The 19,788-nt window shown below is 53.0% G+C and overlaps 2 protein-coding genes across 2 annotated transcripts; both read right to left on the bottom strand.

Moving 5' to 3' along the window:
- Nucleotides 1-3,631: 3,631 nt before the first annotated feature.
- NEU1 (neuraminidase 1) lies at nt 3,632-7,941 on the bottom strand. The gene is made up of 6 exons (XM_019626618.1): nt 7,617-7,941; nt 6,998-7,190; nt 6,011-6,273; nt 5,245-5,427; nt 4,840-5,062; nt 3,632-4,739 (listed from the first exon to the last, which is right to left on the bottom strand). The coding sequence occupies exons 1-6, from the start codon at nt 7,776-7,778 to the stop codon at nt 4,513-4,515; spliced, it is 1,251 nt and encodes a 416-aa protein (XP_019482163.1). The 5' UTR covers nt 7,779-7,941; the 3' UTR covers nt 3,632-4,512.
- Nucleotides 7,942-8,234: 293 nt separating this feature from the next.
- Nucleotides 8,235-19,730, bottom strand: SLC44A4 (solute carrier family 44 member 4). The gene is made up of 21 exons (XM_019626743.1): nt 19,363-19,730; nt 17,429-17,477; nt 16,946-17,019; nt 16,734-16,812; nt 15,776-15,875; nt 15,570-15,695; nt 15,342-15,402; nt 14,007-14,097; nt 13,844-13,927; nt 13,375-13,610; nt 13,186-13,285; nt 12,507-12,599; nt 12,126-12,228; nt 10,215-10,468; nt 10,033-10,127; nt 9,826-9,929; nt 9,650-9,723; nt 9,364-9,434; nt 9,172-9,266; nt 9,015-9,099; nt 8,235-8,429 (listed from the first exon to the last, which is right to left on the bottom strand). Exons 1-21 carry the CDS (start codon nt 19,394-19,396, stop codon nt 8,311-8,313), a joined length of 2,127 nt encoding a protein of 708 aa, XP_019482288.1. The 5' UTR covers nt 19,397-19,730; the 3' UTR covers nt 8,235-8,310.
- Nucleotides 19,731-19,788: the final 58 nt, after the last annotated feature.

Genomic DNA, 19,788 nt, shown 5'->3' with positions numbered 1-19,788 from the left:
AATTAGTGAGAAAGTGCACCTGGTGCCTGGTCCCTGGTATTTGCTGGTCAATATTAGTTGTTACACTCTTTTCCCAGTGTCTAAGGGCAGCCTGATAAGATAGGGAATAAGAGTCTGGTGCAGGTTCAATGCAACCAAGAGGCTGCTGAGGGGATGAGAGTGTAGAAAAGCGAGGAGGGCCTACGCAGGAGGTTGGCGCGCCACACTAGAATTTGGCTGCTGATCCAGGCAGCACTCACCACGCTGTAATCGTCAAAGTCCACTTTGCCCCATTTGTACAAATAAGCACTATACTGTCCCCTTTCAGTCTCCTGCCACTCCTTCCAATTCCCCCTTTATATTAAAAGTGAAGGGATTCAGAAGTCCCCCCAGATTGTGCCACTTGGGCATGCACATTATTTTGAGCTGAAGATAATCAAGGCCTGAAAGACTCAGGAAGAGCTTTTTCCTTTCCCTCAATTGCCTAAAAGAATGTAGATGAGGACCTGGTCCAGGAAGAGAAGTATCACCAGAGAAATCCACAAAGAGTGGGGGCCACATGTGGTGGGCTGGGCGGAGTTCATCAGGGCCTGTGTGTTCCAATTTTTCTGTGTCTCATTGTCTCTGCATGGCAGGGCAAACATTGGCTCTTCCCACCTTCCTGTGAATTGTCTTCCTTTCCCTTGAAGCCCTAGACCCCTACCCCTCTTCTCCTTAGCTCAGGACAGCATATAAGCCTCAATTGCCTGGCTGTCTGAGAGCTTCTCATGTCTTCATGGACTCACATACATATGAAATTAAATGTATTTTTCTCCTGTTAGTCTGTCTTATGTCAATTCAATTATTAGGCCAGCCAAAAGAACCTAGGATAGAGGAAAATTTTCCTCCCTTATAAAAGAAACCCTAGTTGTACAACTTGAATATGCATCAGATCCCCTGGAGGGTTTGTTAACACACTGATTGCTCCTACCCCCCACCCCCCTTCTGATTCCTTAGGTCTGGGGCAGAGGGGGATTGCAATGGGGGGAGGTCAAGCATTTCTAACATGTTCTCTGGGCGTGCTGTTGCCCATCTGGGACCACACTGGAACCATTGGCTGTGGATGAAAAGGGCTCTATAATAAATTTAATAAGTCCAGAGACTGAAAGTAACCTCATAAGGTGATCTGATCATAAATTCCTAACTGGGCAGGTCATGGTAGGTAGTCATGCCCCAGGCCTATAACTTCCTTAGTAAAAGGCTTAAGCAAGCCCTGTCCATGGTTTCTGTGCATCTAGGTTAACACACCTTTGAAATGCCTCTTTCTCAGACCCCTCTGAAGCATAACCACCCTCAAGAGAGCACATAATCTTGTTAACTATCCTGTAATCCAACCCCTGCTTTGCTTTCTCCCACCTTCAAGTAATCGCCTTAATTTCAAATGCATAAAAGAAACTGCAAAACTGTCATTCTTTGGAGCATTTGAGATCTTGCTTCCCAGCAATGTGATGAGTTTGGCTCAAATAAGTTCTTATAAAAATTCTCTACAGGTTTGGACATTCTTACATTGACATTACCCATGCTGGACTTGTCTTTCCTTCTGCATTAAGCACCTCCCATGTGCCAGGTGTTGTGGTGGGCACTCAAGACGTCTGGGCAAATAGGAATGTTTGGTCCCTGCCAGCTATTACTGTTATTGGTTTCTTAGACACGATTTCTTATGTGAAAACAGCTTCTCTTTTGAGGTCTTTTCTTCAGTGTTTTGAAATCTGTTCTTCCTAAGTCCAGGCTAACTGTGTAAGAGAAAGTCTCCTAGCAGTACGATCTCATGCAGTTCCTATTACAGATGCAAAGACCTGGACCTGCAGGTCTGGGGTGGGGCCCAGGGTTCTGGTTTATACTGAGCTTCACCCGACCCTTCCTGGGGAAGAGGCCCTTCCTTGAGGATCTTTTCTTAGCTCAGTATTCTCGGTTCTGAAGAAGGAACACGGTCATTCTCTCAAAAGCCTCCTGCCATGTCTACTTTACAGGGCCCATGGGTCAGACATTCATGGTATAATTTCCTCTCTTTCCTCCACTTTTTCTGATATCAGCAAGACTGTCAGATGTGCAATTTTTCGTGGTATTAGACAGCAGATGTCCCAACTGCTGCAGATGCCACCCCCACCATGCTTCCTTGCTTCATATCTATATTATGATTTGTGTTAGAAAAGCAGACCCCACAACCACGCTGCCCAGGTTTCTCTCTCCATTCTTCTTCCCTAACATGCCACCTTGCTTCCTCCTGCAGCCCCACAGCTTCTGCCTCAGTGTGTGTCTCCTGTGTGGTAACAATGTGGTTTACTGGCCAGGGCAAAGTATTATATCCGTTTACTCTGAGAACTGGCACTTAAAGGGGGACATTCAGCATCTATCCTGCCTTTTCCATACATACCATGCTTTAGGGTAACCCAACAGCCTTGATGAGGGCAAGTTGTTTTTTTTACTGAAGAATTCCAGCTGATAAATGAGGACGAAATAATAGAATTTAAAAATCAACATTTCACAACCCCTCATGAAATAGCTGATTCAGGCAAAACTCATCTATAGATGAAATTGTCAGTTGGAAGGTTCATGGGGGAACCTTACAAAGGAGGGGTTAGGCCATCTGAACCCACTGCTCAATCTCAGCTTTACTTAGAGAGGGTCGAGCAGATAATACTTGCCTCCTGAGGGGCGGAGAGCTCAATAAGAAGCACCTGGCATCTGTGAAGGAATTTTGTCCCCCACAAATGGAACCTGAATACAATCAAAACTTCAGGTTTGATAACTGGAAATACAAGGGATGGAGGAAGAAGTTAAATGACACTCAGAGGAAGTAACTGATGAATCCAGAGAGTGGAACAAATGACACTATTTCTGTGTAGATGGTATAAAAACGAGGCGGGGCTACTGTAGGTTAAACGTAGGAGACATCAAAATGCAATGTGTCGATTCTCTTTGGATCCTGATTTGAATAAATCAACTATAAATAAGACATTTTTGAGACATGATGAAGTTTGAATATGGACTGGTTTTTGGATGTTACCGGTGTTATTGATCACGTTTTGGGTGTGCAATGGTGTTGTGGTTATATAATAAATGTTCCATTTTAAAGAATGAGATGCATACTTACGAATAAAGGGGTGAATGTTACGAGGCCTGGGATTTGCTTTAAAATACTGCAGCAAAGAAAAGGAATAGGAAAAAGGATCAAAAGGAACAACGTGGCAACATCTTGATAACTGCTGAAACTAGATGTTTGGTGTATGGGGCTCATTAAGCTATTTACTTTTGAGTGTTTTTGAAAATGTCTATAAATGAAAAAACTGGAATATTACATTATTGATCACAAATTCTGGACAAAATGTAACAGTTATACCATGTCCTCACATACGGTAGGATTATTCCACTTCTTCCATCAGATAGAATAAATTACCCTAATATTTCCTAGAGAAGCAGTTGAAAATGAAACAAACCTCTAAGTGCAAATGAGTGTGACCCTCCTCCCTTTATGTGAAGACATTCTTACTGGCTCATCTGGGCATTCTACTTTCTTTCCACAAGGAGGAAAGCTGTGGCCCTCCCATTCATCGACAGCTGCGCAGGTTCTTTTCCCAGCATCTGCTTTAGGATGAACACACTGTTTTCTCCATAATTTGTCACAGTGTTTATTCTCCATCAGGCTGGCCTGGGAGAGGCTTCATATCTGCAGTGCACATACCTGCTCCCTGCCTCATGGAGGACAGCATCCCACTCATCTTAGAAATACAAAACAGAGGTTTTTAAATGTCTTATGGGGGTCCCCCTCCTACTCTGCATTACACCTGTAAAGATCAATCTGTGTTTCTGTGATAAGAAAGAATGTGAAAGGGAAAGGAGGATTTGATTTGACAAAGGCAGGTTTTCACAGGCCATAAGCACACCAAGCTCCCCCCCCCCAAAGCTCATCGCCAGCCTCATGGTGTCCATAAGGAACACAGACATGAAGGTGGGCGCTAGCCAAACCACAGACTGTACACAAGTTCATGCTCCTTCATTGAAAACATTATGTTACAAACATTTTGATTCATAAATAGCAACGGTGGGTGGTGCATCTAGTTCCTTACCCTGAAAGCAGACAGGATGCCATCCCATGACCTTTACCAACCCTCTCCAAAGCCACTGTCTTACCTCACAGAGGAAGCTCAGCCTTCCCAGTTCCCTGAGTTCACATTTATTCGGTTCTACAGGCCCACCTAGCCTTGCCCAAGAAAAGGACCAATCATTGTCCTGGGAGGGCAGAAAGGGTAGGGGGGCCAGACCCAGCAATGTGGAAAGGAAGTGCTCCCAGGTGGGGGCAGGACTTCCTGTGTGGGAGAAGCCAGGCTTTTAGTCTTAACAGAATGATTTCCCTGTCAAAGAAAAGATTTTTACAAAAGGCCAGCGTCTAAAGGAAGGTGGAGCTGTCTTTTAGGCACCTCCCGCAGACCCTCTACAGACCTATGGTCCTGAGGGCTGAGCCAGGGCCTTCTGCCCATGCGGCAGGCGTGCAGCTCAGAGTGTTCCGTATACACTGACTTTGGCCAAGGAGATGCTCTCTGTGTAGTAGTTCCGGCCTTTTTCATATAGGACGAAGAGCTGGGGGGCCTGGTCCTCCCTGCCCACACTGCCCTCCAGGGCTGTCAGCGACGAGTAGCCACTGGGCCCTGGCCAGAGCTGAACTGTCTCTTTCCGCCATGAGGTACCATTGCTGAAGCTCCAACGCAGGGTCAGGTTCACTCCTGGGGACAGCAGCAGGGTCAGGAAAGGGGGGGTCTCCGCCCAGGCCTTCTCTAGGCCACGGGGCCTCCCTCACCCACCCCACACCTGGCAGACACTCACGGAACTCTGGATGGGCTGGGTTGGAGAAGAAGACAATGCCGGAGTTGGTGGATACAGCTCCTGCGGCTACAACAGGGTCTACGAGCTCAGGGTCAAAGGTCACATCACGGGGCCTCAATGTATCACAGGCATCGTAGCTACGGAGGACAATTCGGCAGTGGCAGTGGTAGTTGTTCTGGTTCCGGGCATTGATGACAACCGAGCCATCTGGGAGCTCATAGGGCTAGGAGAGGGAACAAGGCTTCAGGAAGACCCAGGGAGGGGGCCAGGCAAAGAGCCCTGTCCCTGAGGGAGCACGACTGAGTGGCACAGAGCTGGGGGCCAGACCCTGGGTCTGTGAGTGAAATGGTGCTCTGGAGGACAGGGCAGGTGGAGTGGGTGGGGAACAGCCCATGGACTCCTGACCTGGCACTCATCAGGGTTGAAATCATTTTCCCTCTTGGGCTGGCCATAGGGGATGCCGCTGAGCCCACTGCCATAGCGCCAGGAGGCACCATGATCATCGCTGAGGAGGCAGAAGACCCCATCCCGCTCCAGCGTTCCGTGGCCACACACGATGAGCCGACCCTTCCGTGGCTCCCGCTTTTTCTGTGGGAAAGGGAGCTGGGTGTCACAGAGGGAGACATTGAGGGGGGCTCAGAGGCAGGGAAGGGGAACCCTCTACCTCTTAAGTGTGAGGACACATCTGGTCCCCTTCTCTTTTGTTCTTGTTTGCTGAAGGCCCCAGAAGGATCTCACAAACAGCCACTGCTTGAATTAAGCTCTTCTGCAGAATAAGCTCCTTTAGGACATCCAAGGCATATGCTGGGCAGGTTGTGCACAGGACAAGGGGCCCAGCCATAGAGGTGGATGGGGACTTAAACCCAACCTGTGCTCACTCACCAAGCTGTGCACCATGGCACACACTTGTGTCTGCCCAAAGGAAGGGGTGCTCTTTCTAATTTGCATAGGCACCACATGGATTAGTAATAGCCCTGCTGACAATCGCGAATTGGGAAGTTCCGTCTTCCCATAGCAGGGTGTTCCTCCCAGGGTGTCCCTTTCTCCGAAAGAATCCCACCTAAGACAGAAACTGACTTCCCAGGATCTTATCCTTGGGAAGGAGCCTGTTTTGGGGCATCTCCCAGACTCTCCACAAGGCAGCCCCCTCCACCCATCTCAGGACAGAGACCTGAATGCCAGAGCCTGGTCCAGGGGCAAACATCTCGGTGCCGATATCCAAGGAGAGGTTCCGGGGCGGGCTCCAGGAAACACCATCATCCTTGCTCCACACCAACATGGTGGAGGCCACCTGGCAGCCAGCCTTGTGAGCACAGAGGGAGTAGAAAAGGAACACCACTCCCGTCTCAATATCGCTCACCACTGCCCCCAGATTTAGCCCGTCTGGGGTCTCCCCATCGTCCACAATGAATGCTGTAGGAGACCATGTGCTGCCTAAATAAATAAGGGAAGAAATGCAGGGTTAACACTCTGGAGGTACCCTCTCCACCACTCCCCGTAACCTTCACCTCCTGCTAGGGACCCAAGGCCTTCCAGTGGCCTCAGGGCCTACAAAACCTGCCCCTCCATAACTCTTCGACCTGAACTATTCTACCCTCACTCACTTCACCCAGCCACACAAGCTCCTCCCGATTCCTCAAACACTTCCCTCCTGGAGGCCTTTGCACAGCTGTCTGGTGCACTCTTCCTCCAGGCTCACTGTCACTTCCTTTAAGTCTGCTCAAATGTCATCTACTGAAAACTGCTGAAAGCAATCAGATTCTGGCACTCCCCATACCTCTTGTCCTGTTCTATTTTTCCCCTTTGCATTTATCACCTTCCAACACAAAAACTACATTTCCTTACTTATTATGCTTATTGTCTGCCTCCCCCAATAGACTATAAGCCCTGTGGCAGCAGGGATTTTTGCTCTGTTTTGTTTAACTGTGTTCACAGAATCTAGAACAGTGCCAGGTATATATTATAGTAAGTGCTCCATAAATGAATGTTCAACTCCTTGGTGATTCCAATTTCCAGATCACTGCCCTGGACACTTTCTCTCCTTAGGTTGCCTCTCCCCCTCAGGGACCCAGGCTTCCAGCATTCTAAGTTCCCCTATCCTTGGGCTCCCCACCCATCCAACCTAGCACCGGCTCTTGCCACACAGGCATCTTCATACCCTGGTCCATGGATCTCCGGAGAGCGATGAACTTGGCCCCCTCATCCGACGTGGACATTTTTCTGGCCTCAGAGAAGGCAAGGAGAGTGCCCCGAGGAGTGGCTGTGATGAGCGGGACGCGGAATGTGTCCACAGAGCCGATCTGCCTCCCGCTCACCCACAGCAGCTGCTCCATAGTCACCAGCGGCTGAACCTGCGAAGGGAGGAGGAAGGGTCAACGCGGACAAACTTGACTTGGGGTTTTTAGGACGGAGGACTAGCGGCTCAGAGTCCGGTTCCCTTGGGAGAGGCAGGGTGATGAGGATCCCGACTGGGGGTCGGAGTCCCAGAACAAAGAAGGGGAACCTGGAGGAGAGTTTGGAGCGAAGCTGGGGCATCGGAGTGGGTAGGGGCTATGAAGGGAGAAGGCGCCCTCAGGAAGAAGAGGGGACCTCAAAGGGTAAGGAGCTCAAATGAGGAGGAGGACAAGGGCCTGAAGACGGAAAAGGGCTGGGAGCGGATGGAGGGAACGGGGTCGGAGAGTCCCGCGGAGAGAGGACTCAGCAGCCGCGTCCCGGGGGACAACCGGACTTAGACAGCCCGAGTGGGTTGGGATGGGGTTATACGAGGGGTGACTCACCAGACTGAAGTCGTTCTCTGTCCTAGCCCCGAATACTACCGCAGACCACAGCAGCAGGAAGATCGCGGCAAAAACCTGAACCTTACAGACTCCCCCGAACTCCAGCATCCGCTGTCTCCCAGGTCTGCTCAGGAGCACTGTGCCGGGTCGCTTCGCTGTCATCTCTCCCCCGCGGCGACTGCAACCCTGACCCCCAGAGCTAAACCCGGGTTGGAGGCAGTCAGCTGACCGGGCCCTTTAAATACTCAGGTTTAACCCTCCACAAACCCGCCCCACGCCCAGTTGCTCTGCTGCACTTCCGCGACTCTAATTGGCCCTCTCACACTCCGACTCCGGGTGACCCTTCAGCGCCTCCGAGCTAGCCCTTCCTATTGGCCCCCTTTGAAGCCCCAGGGCGCGTGACCCGGACGGGAAGCCTATTGGCTGGGATAAAGAAAGGGCCAGCATTACTCCTCAGGAGCTTTTTGATTGGCCGCAGCAGCGGGGTGCGTCATAGGGGCGGGGTGTATTTTAAAGTGCCAAGCGGGGAGAAAAGGGTCGCTTATTGTCAAAGAGGGGATAAAAGTAGTACCAGGCTTTTTGAGAAAACAAAATATCAATCTTTAATAAAATCTTTTACTACAAAATCAAGATCTGTGAGGCTGGAAGACTGGCAATACAGGCGGGGTGCAGCCCTGGGTCAGGGCTGTGTCTTTCACTTCTTCCTCTTCTTTCCTGAGGGCGCCTCGTTTTTCTTGCCTAGAATCTTCAGAAGGGCCTTGGACATGTAGTAGGGCCGGTCCAGAGAGCCGTCGTTCCGCTCCAGGTCTTCCACTGAGTCGCAACATAGACCAGTTAGAGTGGACCCTGCAGGCCTCCGCACTCCCCGGAAAATTCAGACTAAGAGACAAGCTGCCTGGTTTCCACACTGTACCACTACCGGCTGTTTTTGGGGGCAGGTTTTGTAATTTACCGAGTAGGTTATGTAATCTCACTTTCCTCATCTGTAAAGTGGGGTCAGTAATAGTATATTTCATATTGTGATAAGGATTAACGGAAAAACAACAACGCATGCCCATTGCTTAGCGCAGAGTTTGGCACATACTAAAGCCTAAATGAATGTATACAGTAGGGTAAGAAAATCCCGGCTCACTACAGCCACCTGCTGGAAGTCTCTCGGGGTTCACTTCTACCCCAGGTTCCTGGGAGATGACACTGGAGGCCTGTCCCCTGGAATGCTCCTTCTTGGAATAGCCCACCAGCTTCCCCAAATCCTTGGCTTGCGATGTCAGAAGAGGCTCCCTCTGGCTCTGGCTGCTTTAACTCACAAAGTCACTGTTTCTAAAGCACCAAGTCTTCAAAAAAGCCTGAACAGCTTATACCTTGAAGTTAGGGGGAGGTGGTGGGAGTGTCACTCACAGAAACAGAGGAAGAGCGTGTCCACACACATGCCGAAAACGCTAAAGAAGCCACTGGCAATGACATAGGCTCCCAGGATGGAGGTCTGGAAGACATAGGCTTGTTAGGATCCCTCTGGGGAGTTAGGGGGGTGAGGTAGAGAGTGGGAGTCACTCACCATGATGGGCAGCCAGTAATAGTTGAGGTGGGGGCTGTTAAATTCTTTACTTAGTCCTGGGATACGACCAGTGAAAAAAAAGAAGGACAGGATCCCTGTGGGAGAGGTCTGAAGGTCAGTATCACTCCTCTAAGGTCACCTCTTCAGCTTCCCAGCACCCCCACCTTCTGTAACTCTTGCCCTGGTCCTTACCGACACCTCCCACGACCAGCAGTTTCCCGAAGAGCAGCAGCAGGTCTGTGACTTTGTCCAGGACAACCACCCTGCATGGGGAGTTGGGGTAGGTTGGGGGTGAGAGGCCTGGCAGGGCTGGACACATAATTGACTATATAATTTGCTGTGACAGAGGCAAAATGAAAATTGTTCACATTTCAGGATTGAGGCAGCAGAGCTTAAAGCAAGCTTGAGGCCCTTCTGAGCACAGCATCCCATGAAGCCAGCTTTGGGTGGGGGGTCACGGGGTGGAGGACAGCCTGACCTGACAATGTTCCGCATGAGCAGCATGAAGGCATTTTTGGCTGAGACACAGAAATTCTTCCCGTAGATGGCAATCTGGGTGAGGTGGAAAGGTAAGTTACCTGTGGAGAGCTTACCTGGGCCAGGGTGCGGGGTCTGCGCCCTGGAGCAAGGGGCTGCTCACACAGTGGGGCTTACCATGATGTATGCATTGCGGTTCAGGAACTTGATAAACTTTTCCAGACACCAGAGGCAGCACTTGAAGCAGCACATGATGCAGCGGGCCATAGGGTTCTGGGCTCCTAGGGGCCAGGAGCCTCAGGTTTGGGCACTGGTCCCCAACAGCCCCTCCCCATGGACCCAAGCTGCTCAGCAGGCCTTCCCCAGCCCCTGCCCTTGGCTCACCTCTCACTTTGTGGTCAATGTACTCCAAGGTGACCCGGGCTATCTGCACAAGGGTCAGGATGAGGGCCCCAAAGGCCAGTGACCCAGTGTGATAACTGCAGAGGGGTTAGGCAGTCAGAGGCAGCCCCGGAACCCCTGGGACTCCCAGGCTCACAACCCCCAGACCCCATCCCCATGCTTACCGCAGTGTGCGCATGAAGGCAGCACCTAGGGGAAAGGTGGGGATGTCCCGAGGCTTGTTGAGGGCCCAGTAGAAGGAGGCAAAGGCCCCAGCCAGCACACACTGGCCCAGGGCCAGTACCCAGTTGAGGGTCCAGAATAGCCCAAGGACCCCGTAGATTTGCAAGTTGAAGAGAGAACGTTGTACAAGACCTGTGGACAAGTAGCCCTGGAAGACGCACGTCAGCCCTGGGCACGAGGAGTTCACGGGCTGAGCCTGGAGGGCACAGAGTAGGCTCATTACGAGCTAGCTCCTGACACTCCCAGAGTAGACGGAGGGAAGTGTCAGCCTCCCCCAGCTGGAGAAGCCAGTTCCTTCCAGGAGATGCATCTCCAGGTTTAAACTGGGTTCAGCTTACCTATGGTGTGAGCATAATTCACTTCTTTCAGTCTCTTGGTGGGCACAAGAGCTCCCAGGAGCTCCCAGGCCGTATGGTGTGTGTGTCGGGGAATGGGAGGGGAGAGTATGACCAACACCTAGCGCTGGAGAGCCTGGCACTCAGTCAGCAGTTCCCTCCCAGAGCAACTTCAACTGAAACACTTTCCAGCAAAATTTAACAGACCTTGAGTATCAAATGGTAGTAAGGAATTATTGTTAATTTTGTTGGGTGTGATAATGGTTGTATAAGTAATGCTTTTTAAAAATCCTTATCTGTTGAGATCCATCCTGATGTATTCACAGGTGAAATGACATGATGTCTAGGATTTGCCTTAAACTCTAGAAAACAATTTGCAGCTGGGGTGGGGGTGCGGTGGGGAGACACATGAAAAAACAGCAGAAAGTTGAAGATGTGGAATCTGGGTATAGAAATCCTCTATTTTGGTGTGTGTTTGAAAATTTTCGTAATAACAAGTAAAAAGCACAGAAATAAAAATAACCCTTTCTAGTAAATATGACAACAATCTTTATGATTGCTGAAACTGAGTGTATGTTTGAAATTTTATAGTAAGAAAATAAACCACTTCCTGCTTTGCATGTCACTGTGGGTTTGTGTCAGTTTCCACTGCTAGACCCTGAGCAAGTTGAAAGCAAGAACCAGGTCATTTGGGCCTTTGCATACCCAGTGTCTGGCACATAGTGGCTCCTTCATAAATTAACTGACCCTCCCTCTCTTTTTTTAGAGTGGGGCTAATGCCTACCAGCAGAGCTCGCAGGCCCAGCTCAGAGCAGGTGGCCACATGAAAGCTTTAAGGACAGTAAATTCCCAGGGGTGCAGTGCCACTCCCCGGGGGACCTCAGGAGTGGGGGACAGTTTGGGGAAGCAGCTTCTCTCCCAAACCCCCCAGGGCGTCCCGCCTGCCTAGGGCACTGTATTCCTTCAAGGGAGGAAGATTAAAAATAAATAAATAAATAAACAAACAAAACCCTTCTACAGTTATCAGCTCTTATCAGGTGCTGGGCATTGTACTAAGCACTTTATGGGCCCAATGTCATTTAATCTTCTTGGCTACCTTAAGTGACGGATATTATGATTAGCTCCATTTTATAGATGAGTGACCTGAGACTGGTTGGGTAAAGTGGTTCATGGTCCCCCTGGCAGAGGAATGTCCTGGGAAGGTGGGATGGAGACGTTGTGGTACCCAACTTCCCCGGCCTGGCCTTGCCCTTGGGCACAGCATGCCTCCTCCTAGGTCTCAGTGCCCTTCCCAGTGTATGGGGAACCGTGGCTCAGCGGGAGGGCTACTAGATCTAGAGTGTGTGACTGGCTCCCTTTCAGGCTCTGCTGGGGGACTGTTGTGTGACCTTGAGTGAGCCCCTTGCCCTCTCTGGTCCCCAGTCTCCTGGTAACAATGAGGCATTTGGACCAGTTGGCCCCTAAGGTACCCTTGGCCCTATCTGTGCCCCTCCACACACACACTCTGAATCCCCTCACCATGGGGTCGCATGATGTATTCATTGGCACTTTCTCACAGCTGGGTAAGCTGACATTGGGTGCCCAGAAGACGTACTGAGGTTGTCCTGATGTGGCCAGGTACCCAGATGGGAGTCAAGGAAAGCATGGTCATGTGGGGGTCTCCACAGGTCCTCTCCTCAGGGGCCCCTTCCCAGGTGCTCGTGCAGGTTGTTCACTGCACAAAGGGGCTGGAATCCAGCCTGGGCTTGCTCTTCCGACCCTGTCCAGGGGCAGGGCAGGGTTATGCCTGCCCAGAGGAAGAGGCGCCTTCTTCCCATTGTACTAAGATGCAAGTATTGCCCTTCCTTCCCTCAATCCCCAGGGACTCCAGGAGGGTCTGGCTGTGTGGGCAAAGGATACAGAGCAATCATGACCCAGTAGGCAATGCAGATGAGCAGGAGGACAAAGGTGACCAGCGGGTAGAACATAGTAGACATCATCTGTCCCACAGCCCTGCGGGGAGACGAGTGCCATCCACCAGCATGGCCCTGGCCCTACCTCCGCCCCACCAGGGCCAGCACCACCCCCTGGGCTGGACACTCAGTAGGTGCTTCCTAAGTAAACTGAATTGAATAAAGCAGGCTCAAGGGGCCCTTAGAAGAAGCTAGGGTCTCAGAGAAGCCACCAGGGGCAGCGTCAAGGAGAGTAAGGGAAGAGAGTCCTCAAAGTATGGTGTCTTGACCCACTTGGCAGGTAGGTCTTGGCTGGAAGCAAGCTGCTGCTTCTCCTGCTTGGATTCCCGCCATCCCCCCAACCACCATCACCACCCCAACGATAACAACTGCCCTATGGCCAGCCCTTGGGGGGGGGGGGAGCTGCTTCATGTCCTAGGCACGTGGTGAGACATTAACTCATTCATCCTCAGGAGAACCCTACAAGGTAGGAACAATTACCACCCCACTTTACAAATGGGTTAAACAGAGGCTCAGAAAGGCTGTCACACAGCAGTATTAAGCACTGGGCCCTGCTGCCCTTCTCCTGAAGGGCTCCCACTGCCTGTGCGGCATGCCCCCCCCCCCCGGCCCTCTCAGGCCCTGACCTGCTGGCCTCCTGCAGGAGGGCGATGGCAATGCGGATCCGCTGCCTCAGGAAGATGAGCAGGAGCAGCAGCACACCTTCCAGCACAGCCAGCACGATCACTGTCAGGGGGCGGGGCAGAGGGGGTGGGGCCAGGGTCAGGGCCAGGGCCAGGCCCCGCAGGGCGTTAGGAGGCGGGCAAGGTACTCACGGGCTGCCAGCCAGGTCTCCTGAACGCTGCTGTAGGTGCTGAGGTTGGTGGTGAAGCCCAGCTGGGTGATGGAGGCACCCTTGTCCCGCAGCACTTGGTACTCCTTCCAGCAGTGGTAGATGCCATATGCCAGCACCCCCAGCACCCCTAGGATCAGTACTAGCACCAGGGGCCCGGCCACCAGGCGCAGGAGCAGGATAAACAGCATGCTCAGGACCAGAGCCACGCCGAGGGCACTGTAGGCAGGGTGAGGTAGGTGAGGGTCACACCTTATCCCCAAATGCCTTTCCTCACACCCCCAATGTCCCCAGACTAGACCTCCTTTCTATTATAAATCCTCTTGGGCTTGGGGTCCACTCTGAGCTCTGGCTCCTCCTCCTTCATCCAAAGTCTCTGTTTCAGACACTGGGCTGGGGGAGGATCACGGAGGGAGAAAGGAAGGAGAAAGTAGGGGAATCTGGTGACTCACACAAGAATCCAGTACCAGGATTGGGCAAAATCTTCAAAGATCTTAGTGCTGATGTCACGGGCATTGAGGCTGTCAACAAGACCACTGTGGGAGACACAGAATCAGGCGAGGAAGTGGGTGGGAGGGGGTATGGGACAGAGATGTGGAGGCAGGGGGTGCCCACCTGATCCCCTGGATGATGGAGGTGTTGCTGGAGATCCCTGGGAGTTCAGGCACAGTGGTGTAATTTTGCCATGGGAAACAGCGGCCCAGTGCTGGAGGGACAGAACCGGCTACTGGGTGGGAAGGCCCAGAGCTTTGCCTTGAAAGTCTCTGGCCCCCACCCTGGCCCACAATGCCCTCAGGGGAGGGGAGAGATGGACGCTTTCCCCCTCAGAGGGCTGCTCATGATTCCACAGGTAAAAGGGAGCTCCTGCCCACGAAGCCCAGCCCACGCTTTCTTCACGGTCTCTTAATGTCCCCTTCCTCCTCTCCCTGCACTGCTGCCTGGTGTCAGAGCCTCCTCCCCTCTGGCCTGACACTTACAATGCCCCCAACCTTGCCACCCATCAACCCACCCTTTTCCCGAGTGCCAAGGGGACCTCATCATTCCAGGGCTTGAGGTTACTGTAGTGCTCAGACCTCCAGGGGCTGTGCCCTGGACAGTGCCCACCTCACAGCCAGGCTTCAAGGCCCCACTGTCTGAGGTGCCCAGCCACTCTCCCCTCACCTCTGTACCTTCTCTCTTGCTGCACCTCTCTCCAGGCACTCTCCCTCCTCCATAAACCCCATCCATTACTCCTGGTTCAGCTCCATCTTCACCTTACCTCCTCCAGGAAGCCTATACCACCTCCTGTGGCACCTATTACACGCCTACAGCATTTATCACCACCCTTACAACAACTTTGCCAGGCAAACTTTGGCATTTACATCCTAAAGTTGAGGAAACAAGGCTCAGAGAGACTGAGTAGTTGGCCCAAGACCACACAGCTGGACAGTGCAGGAATTTAATCCAGATTTGACTCTGGAGCATTCATTTGAGATACTTCCTATTGTATTTATATTGAGAAGTGGATATCTTTCGTCGTGCTATAATTTAAAATATTTCTCTATTAAAAAAATAACATTCACTATTGGAAAGAAGAGCATACACAATAAACAAAGAAGTCAGCTGTGACCCCACAGCCCAGCCACACTCCCTTGTGACATTTGGATGAACTTCGTCCCATCCTGTGTCCCATGCATGCTCAGAAATGTGTATGGGCACATTTGTCACGTATGTTTTCACAGGATGCCCATGCAGTCTCTTTGTGAACATCTCTGGTCTCTCTACATAGCATGTGGCTCAAATGGGGGCAGTTGTCATCTTCCTGCGTCTTTCCCAGGCACACAACAGGTGCACAATAAACACCACTGCACCTAAGCCATGTGACTTCACTCTCTCTGGGCCTGGTTTCCTTATTTGGGCCATAAAAGTGTAAGGCTACCTGATGCCTAAGGAAGGAATGTGGCTTCTCACCTGGAGAGGAAGGAAGGAGGAAACTGGGGCAGAGCTCTTGCTGCAGGCTTTGGAGCACTGGCTGGAGGGTGTGGGAGGGACAGACAGACACAGAGACATGGAGCAGGATGAAGGAGTGAGCCCCTCGCCCCCACCATTACACCACAGTCATCTTCCCAGCTTCCCTTCGCACTGCGACCCATGTGACCTGTCCTTGCCCCTAGCGATGACCTTGGGGGCAGTGCTTACCATATTCCAGGGCACTCCTGGCAGACAAAAGGTCCAGTTTTTAGTGTAGAAGACCTCCCCGACTGTCAGTGAGTACTGACTCGGACTCACAATCCATGGGGCCTCGGGGCAGGAGGACACACACACCTGCGGGCAGAGGGCATGCTGAGGGGCTGGTACCCTAACCTGGGGGAGATCTGGGCAGAGGCAGGGTCCCAGGCTCTGACCTGGGGTGTGGGGCACTGCAGGCCGTGCTCAGCGACTGTGATGACGTTGGTGGCCAGGATGCAGCTGAAGATGTTGAAGTACAGGAGATAGGGTTTATCTCTGCAGTAGAGGAGGAAGCATGTGTGTCAGGGTTTGCTCAGAGGCTGGGGGAATGGGGAGGGACAGCCATGCTGCGTCTCAAGAGTACAGTGGCCCAGGCATGTACCACCCAGCTCAGTCCAGCAGGGAGGTAAGGGAGACATGCAAAAGATTTCTCAGAGTCATTCAGCATCGCAGATGATTCAGACAGAGCATGAACTCTGGAGCCAAAACAACACCCAGTCACTTAATTGCTCATTGCCTCAGCTGTATCATAAATAATATTATAATATTATCAGCTGTAAAATAATATTATAATAATATCAGCTGTAAAATAATATTATAGTAACCACTTATAGGGTTTAAATGCGTTTGTGTGTATAAAGTACACCACCTGCCTGGAACATAGCAAACGCCAGACAAATGCTCGAGGTTTTATTGTTGGTTGACCACTTCCTGCCTGTGGGGACTGATAGCATTGCTTCTGGGATCATCCTTGAGCTTCAGATGTAAAAATCAAAGCTCAGAGAGGTTGAGTGCTTTGCCCAAGGCCACACAACCACAACTTCCTTAGCCCAGCTGGGGATTCAAAGGCCAGTCTCTGAAGTCTAAAACCCATGAACTTAACCAGGACCCTACACTGCCTTGTGTGTGTGTGTGTGTGTGTGTGTGTGTGTGTGTGTGTGTGTGTGTGTGTGTGTGTAGAGTGGGAGGGTGGAGCGGCGGGAGGTCAGAAGCTGCTCAATGTGGCCTGGAGTGGTGGGATTCAGGGAGGCAGGGGTGGGGTGGGGAGACAATAGGGAAAGGGTCTGGAGCCTGAAGGTGGGGGTCCTCTGTCCATCCCCAGCCTCACCTCACTTGCCCCTCTCCCATACTCACTTGTTCTCCCCGATGCCACAGTAGGCCCCAGTAGAGTTCCTGGGGTAGAGGACTTGCCGGGGGTCTCCATACACCCAGGCTGGACACAGAGACACACAGAAGAATCACCAGAGGGGAAGGGCAAGGACTGTAGGGGGCAGCCATGGGTATTGTCCCTCCCTGGGTTATTGCCCTCCAGCCACCACCCCAGCTCTGTGCAGCTGGAAACTCACCCACGATCCCCACCACAATGTAACCCAGAATGAAGAGAAGGAAGAGGACACAGCAGATGACATCTGTGCAGCTCCTGGGAGAGAAATGGGGGAAGACTTCAGAGAGGGAGTGTGGGGGGCATGGCCTGGGGGAGTCCTGGGATTGGAGAGCTGGGGGATGCTGGAGAGTGGGCATTGGTAAGTTCTATTTTTTTTTTTAGGAAAACCTTTTCTGGGTGGGTAAACTTTCCTCTGAAGCATAACTCATAAGTGCTCAGGGGATGCATTTTCCCAAAGGGCACACACCTGTGTAGCCAGCTCCCAGGTCAAGAAACAGAACATCCCCAGCACCCCAGAAGCCCCGTGTCCCCGCCATACACAACAAAGCCCCCGCTCTCCTGGGGCAGGAGTTTTCTTTCTCACAAGCTTCTTACCAATATTTCAGCAAATACGTAGCAAAAACATGACACCCCTGCCCCTACCAATGGAGGGCCCAGAACTTACCTCTTCTTGATGGGGCCTCGAAAGGAAGGGTCGTATTTGGCTGGTTTCCCTGAGGGGCACGAGGAGCAGTACGCAGAGTGAGGCACAGAGAGGCGTCTCTCCCCATTTCAAATCCCTCCCAAATCCTTCCCTGTCCTCAGGTGTGCAGGGAGATAAACCGGGGCAGGGCAGGCAGGAGGGGAAACTGAGGAGCAGGAAGGGTAGGATCGAGGCCTGGTCAGCCGGTCAACTGCTCACCACGAACACCCAGGTGGCCTTGGAGCGGGGCCTTTAAGGGTCATTTCCAGCTCAAGGCCAGCAGCTAGGGAAAGTGCCTTCACTTCCTCCCCCCATCCTGGCCCATTTGTCTTCAGTCTGTCTCCAGATGGGATGTGGGACTCCGTGGCTAGTAATCTCAGTGGCCCTCATGCCCCCAGTCCTTGTCCCTCTCCCCTCCCTGTACCGCATCCAGGGTGGGCACAGGTGGAGCCCCTCAGGGCGGGCACAGCGCCTCCCCACATCCGCCCTGGACCCTACCTTTGGCCTCAGGCTATGGGGAAAGAAAATGGAGCCAAAGGCATCAACTCTGGCAGGGCCTGGCGAGGGAGAAAGCCCCCTATAGACCCCCACCTGAAGGGACCTCAGTCTCCAGGCCACTGCCAGTCTCTGGGCAAGCAGTAAAATCAGGGTGACACCTGAGCTTTGTGGCTGAGATTGTGGCCATGTCCTGTTCCTAGTCCTCCCTGAGTACACACACGGAGGAGGTAGGGCCAGGCAGCCAGGGTTCTGAGTGGGCACGGAGGCGAGAGGGCGGAGGGCTGGGTGAGAATGTGGGAAGGGGTGGGGTCCATTCTCCGCAGGTGCGCTGGACTCTGTCCCTCCACGGTTCTTGGACATAAATGAGGTCAATCATTGATCCAAAGCGGTTCCAGGAAGCCTGGGAAGTCATCACTGCTCCTTCCCCAGCCCCCTTTGGGAGCCAAGCCTCCCCTCTGGGAGGCCTCTCCCTTGGGGTTCCCTTCCCTTCAGAGGAGGGGCTCAGATCCCCAAACCCCAAGGAACCTCTGCAGGCAGGCCTCTAGCCCTCACGGCTCACAGGGACCCCAGAGGCTGGTCCCAGGTCCACACCTCCACGCCCCTAATCCTCAGACCCCTGGGACAGGCTCCCAGCCCTCATTCGTCATGGTATTCTGGAGACAGGTCCCTTGCTCCCTCTCCCCTCAGGCCTTACCCTTCACGGGAACCCCAAAAGGCCCCTGCCCCTATTTCTCAAGGTACTCCCAGACAGATTCTCCTCCTAACAGAGACCCCGGAGGCAGGTGCAGCCCCTCTCCATAAATGCCCTCAGCTCAACTCCTCACAAGGGTCCCCAGCACAACCCACTTCCCCTGTCACTGCTCACAGAGAACCTGGGGGGCAGGCCCTCAGCACCTTTCCCCCTGAGGCCCAGGGTCCAGGCTGAAATTCCTTCTCTCAGGGACCCCAGCTGTTCCTCCTGACAGAAGCCCAGCGCCCAGCCTCACCCCCCGCAGTCTGCGTCCTCCATGGCAGGACACTCCCAGCCCCCAGCCCCATCGCCCTACTCAGGGCTCTACCCTGCCTCCTTTCATCAGGCTTTGCTTTCCAGGACCCTGCCCTGAGGGACCAGAGTCTAGGCCTGAAACCCCTCCTCCCAGGGACTCCAACTCCTCTCGGAGACCCTAGCTTCACTCCTCACTCCCCAAAGGCTCCTCAGCAGTGGCCCCCAGACTCTGAACCCCAACCTCCTCCCAGGACCCTGGCTCTGCCTCCTTTCACCAGCCGGTTCCCCCGGCCCTCCCCTCAGGGACTCAGTGCTGCCCTCAGCTCCTCTCCCTCAGGCCAGCCCGACACCTCGCCCTGAGTGGCCCAGGCAGGCCTCCCTCCCCCTGCAGGGTCCTGGCCTCCACCCCCAGCCTCTCCATGGGCCTCCTCACCGTAAGCCTCCTCCCCGTCCTGCTTTCCCCCCATGGCTCAGTATCCGGAGTGATTGGAGCCTGGGAGACCTGGCAACTCACCTGCTGCCTGCCCCGCCCTCCCACGTCACAGCTCCACCTCCGCCTGTGGTCCCCGACACACTCTAGTTCCTCCTTCTTAACTCCTGCAGAGGGAGGGCAGGAAGCCTGAGCCAGTGACAGGGGCTCAGGGCAGTTTGCTGCAGGCTCCACAGCCCAGGGCCTGAAAGACTTGGAATGCTCTAAGAATCCTTCATAACTCTGCGTACTACCCCAACTGTGGTACATTCACGCCCACACCTCCCGCCAAGATCAAGCGTGAGATTTGCCTTTTAGCGCTGACTAGACCCTGCCCAGTGGCCCCCCAATCCCTTCCCCTCCCCCTGGGCTGCCGTCCACACCAGCCAC

Source organism: Hipposideros armiger, unplaced genomic scaffold, assembly GCF_001890085.2.
Source record: "Hipposideros armiger isolate ML-2016 unplaced genomic scaffold, ASM189008v1 scaffold_687, whole genome shotgun sequence".
Classification (NCBI taxonomy): domain Eukaryota; kingdom Metazoa; phylum Chordata; class Mammalia; order Chiroptera; family Hipposideridae; genus Hipposideros; species Hipposideros armiger.
Note: the sequence above shows the minus strand (reverse complement) of the source record. Positions and strands in the feature narration are given on the sequence as shown.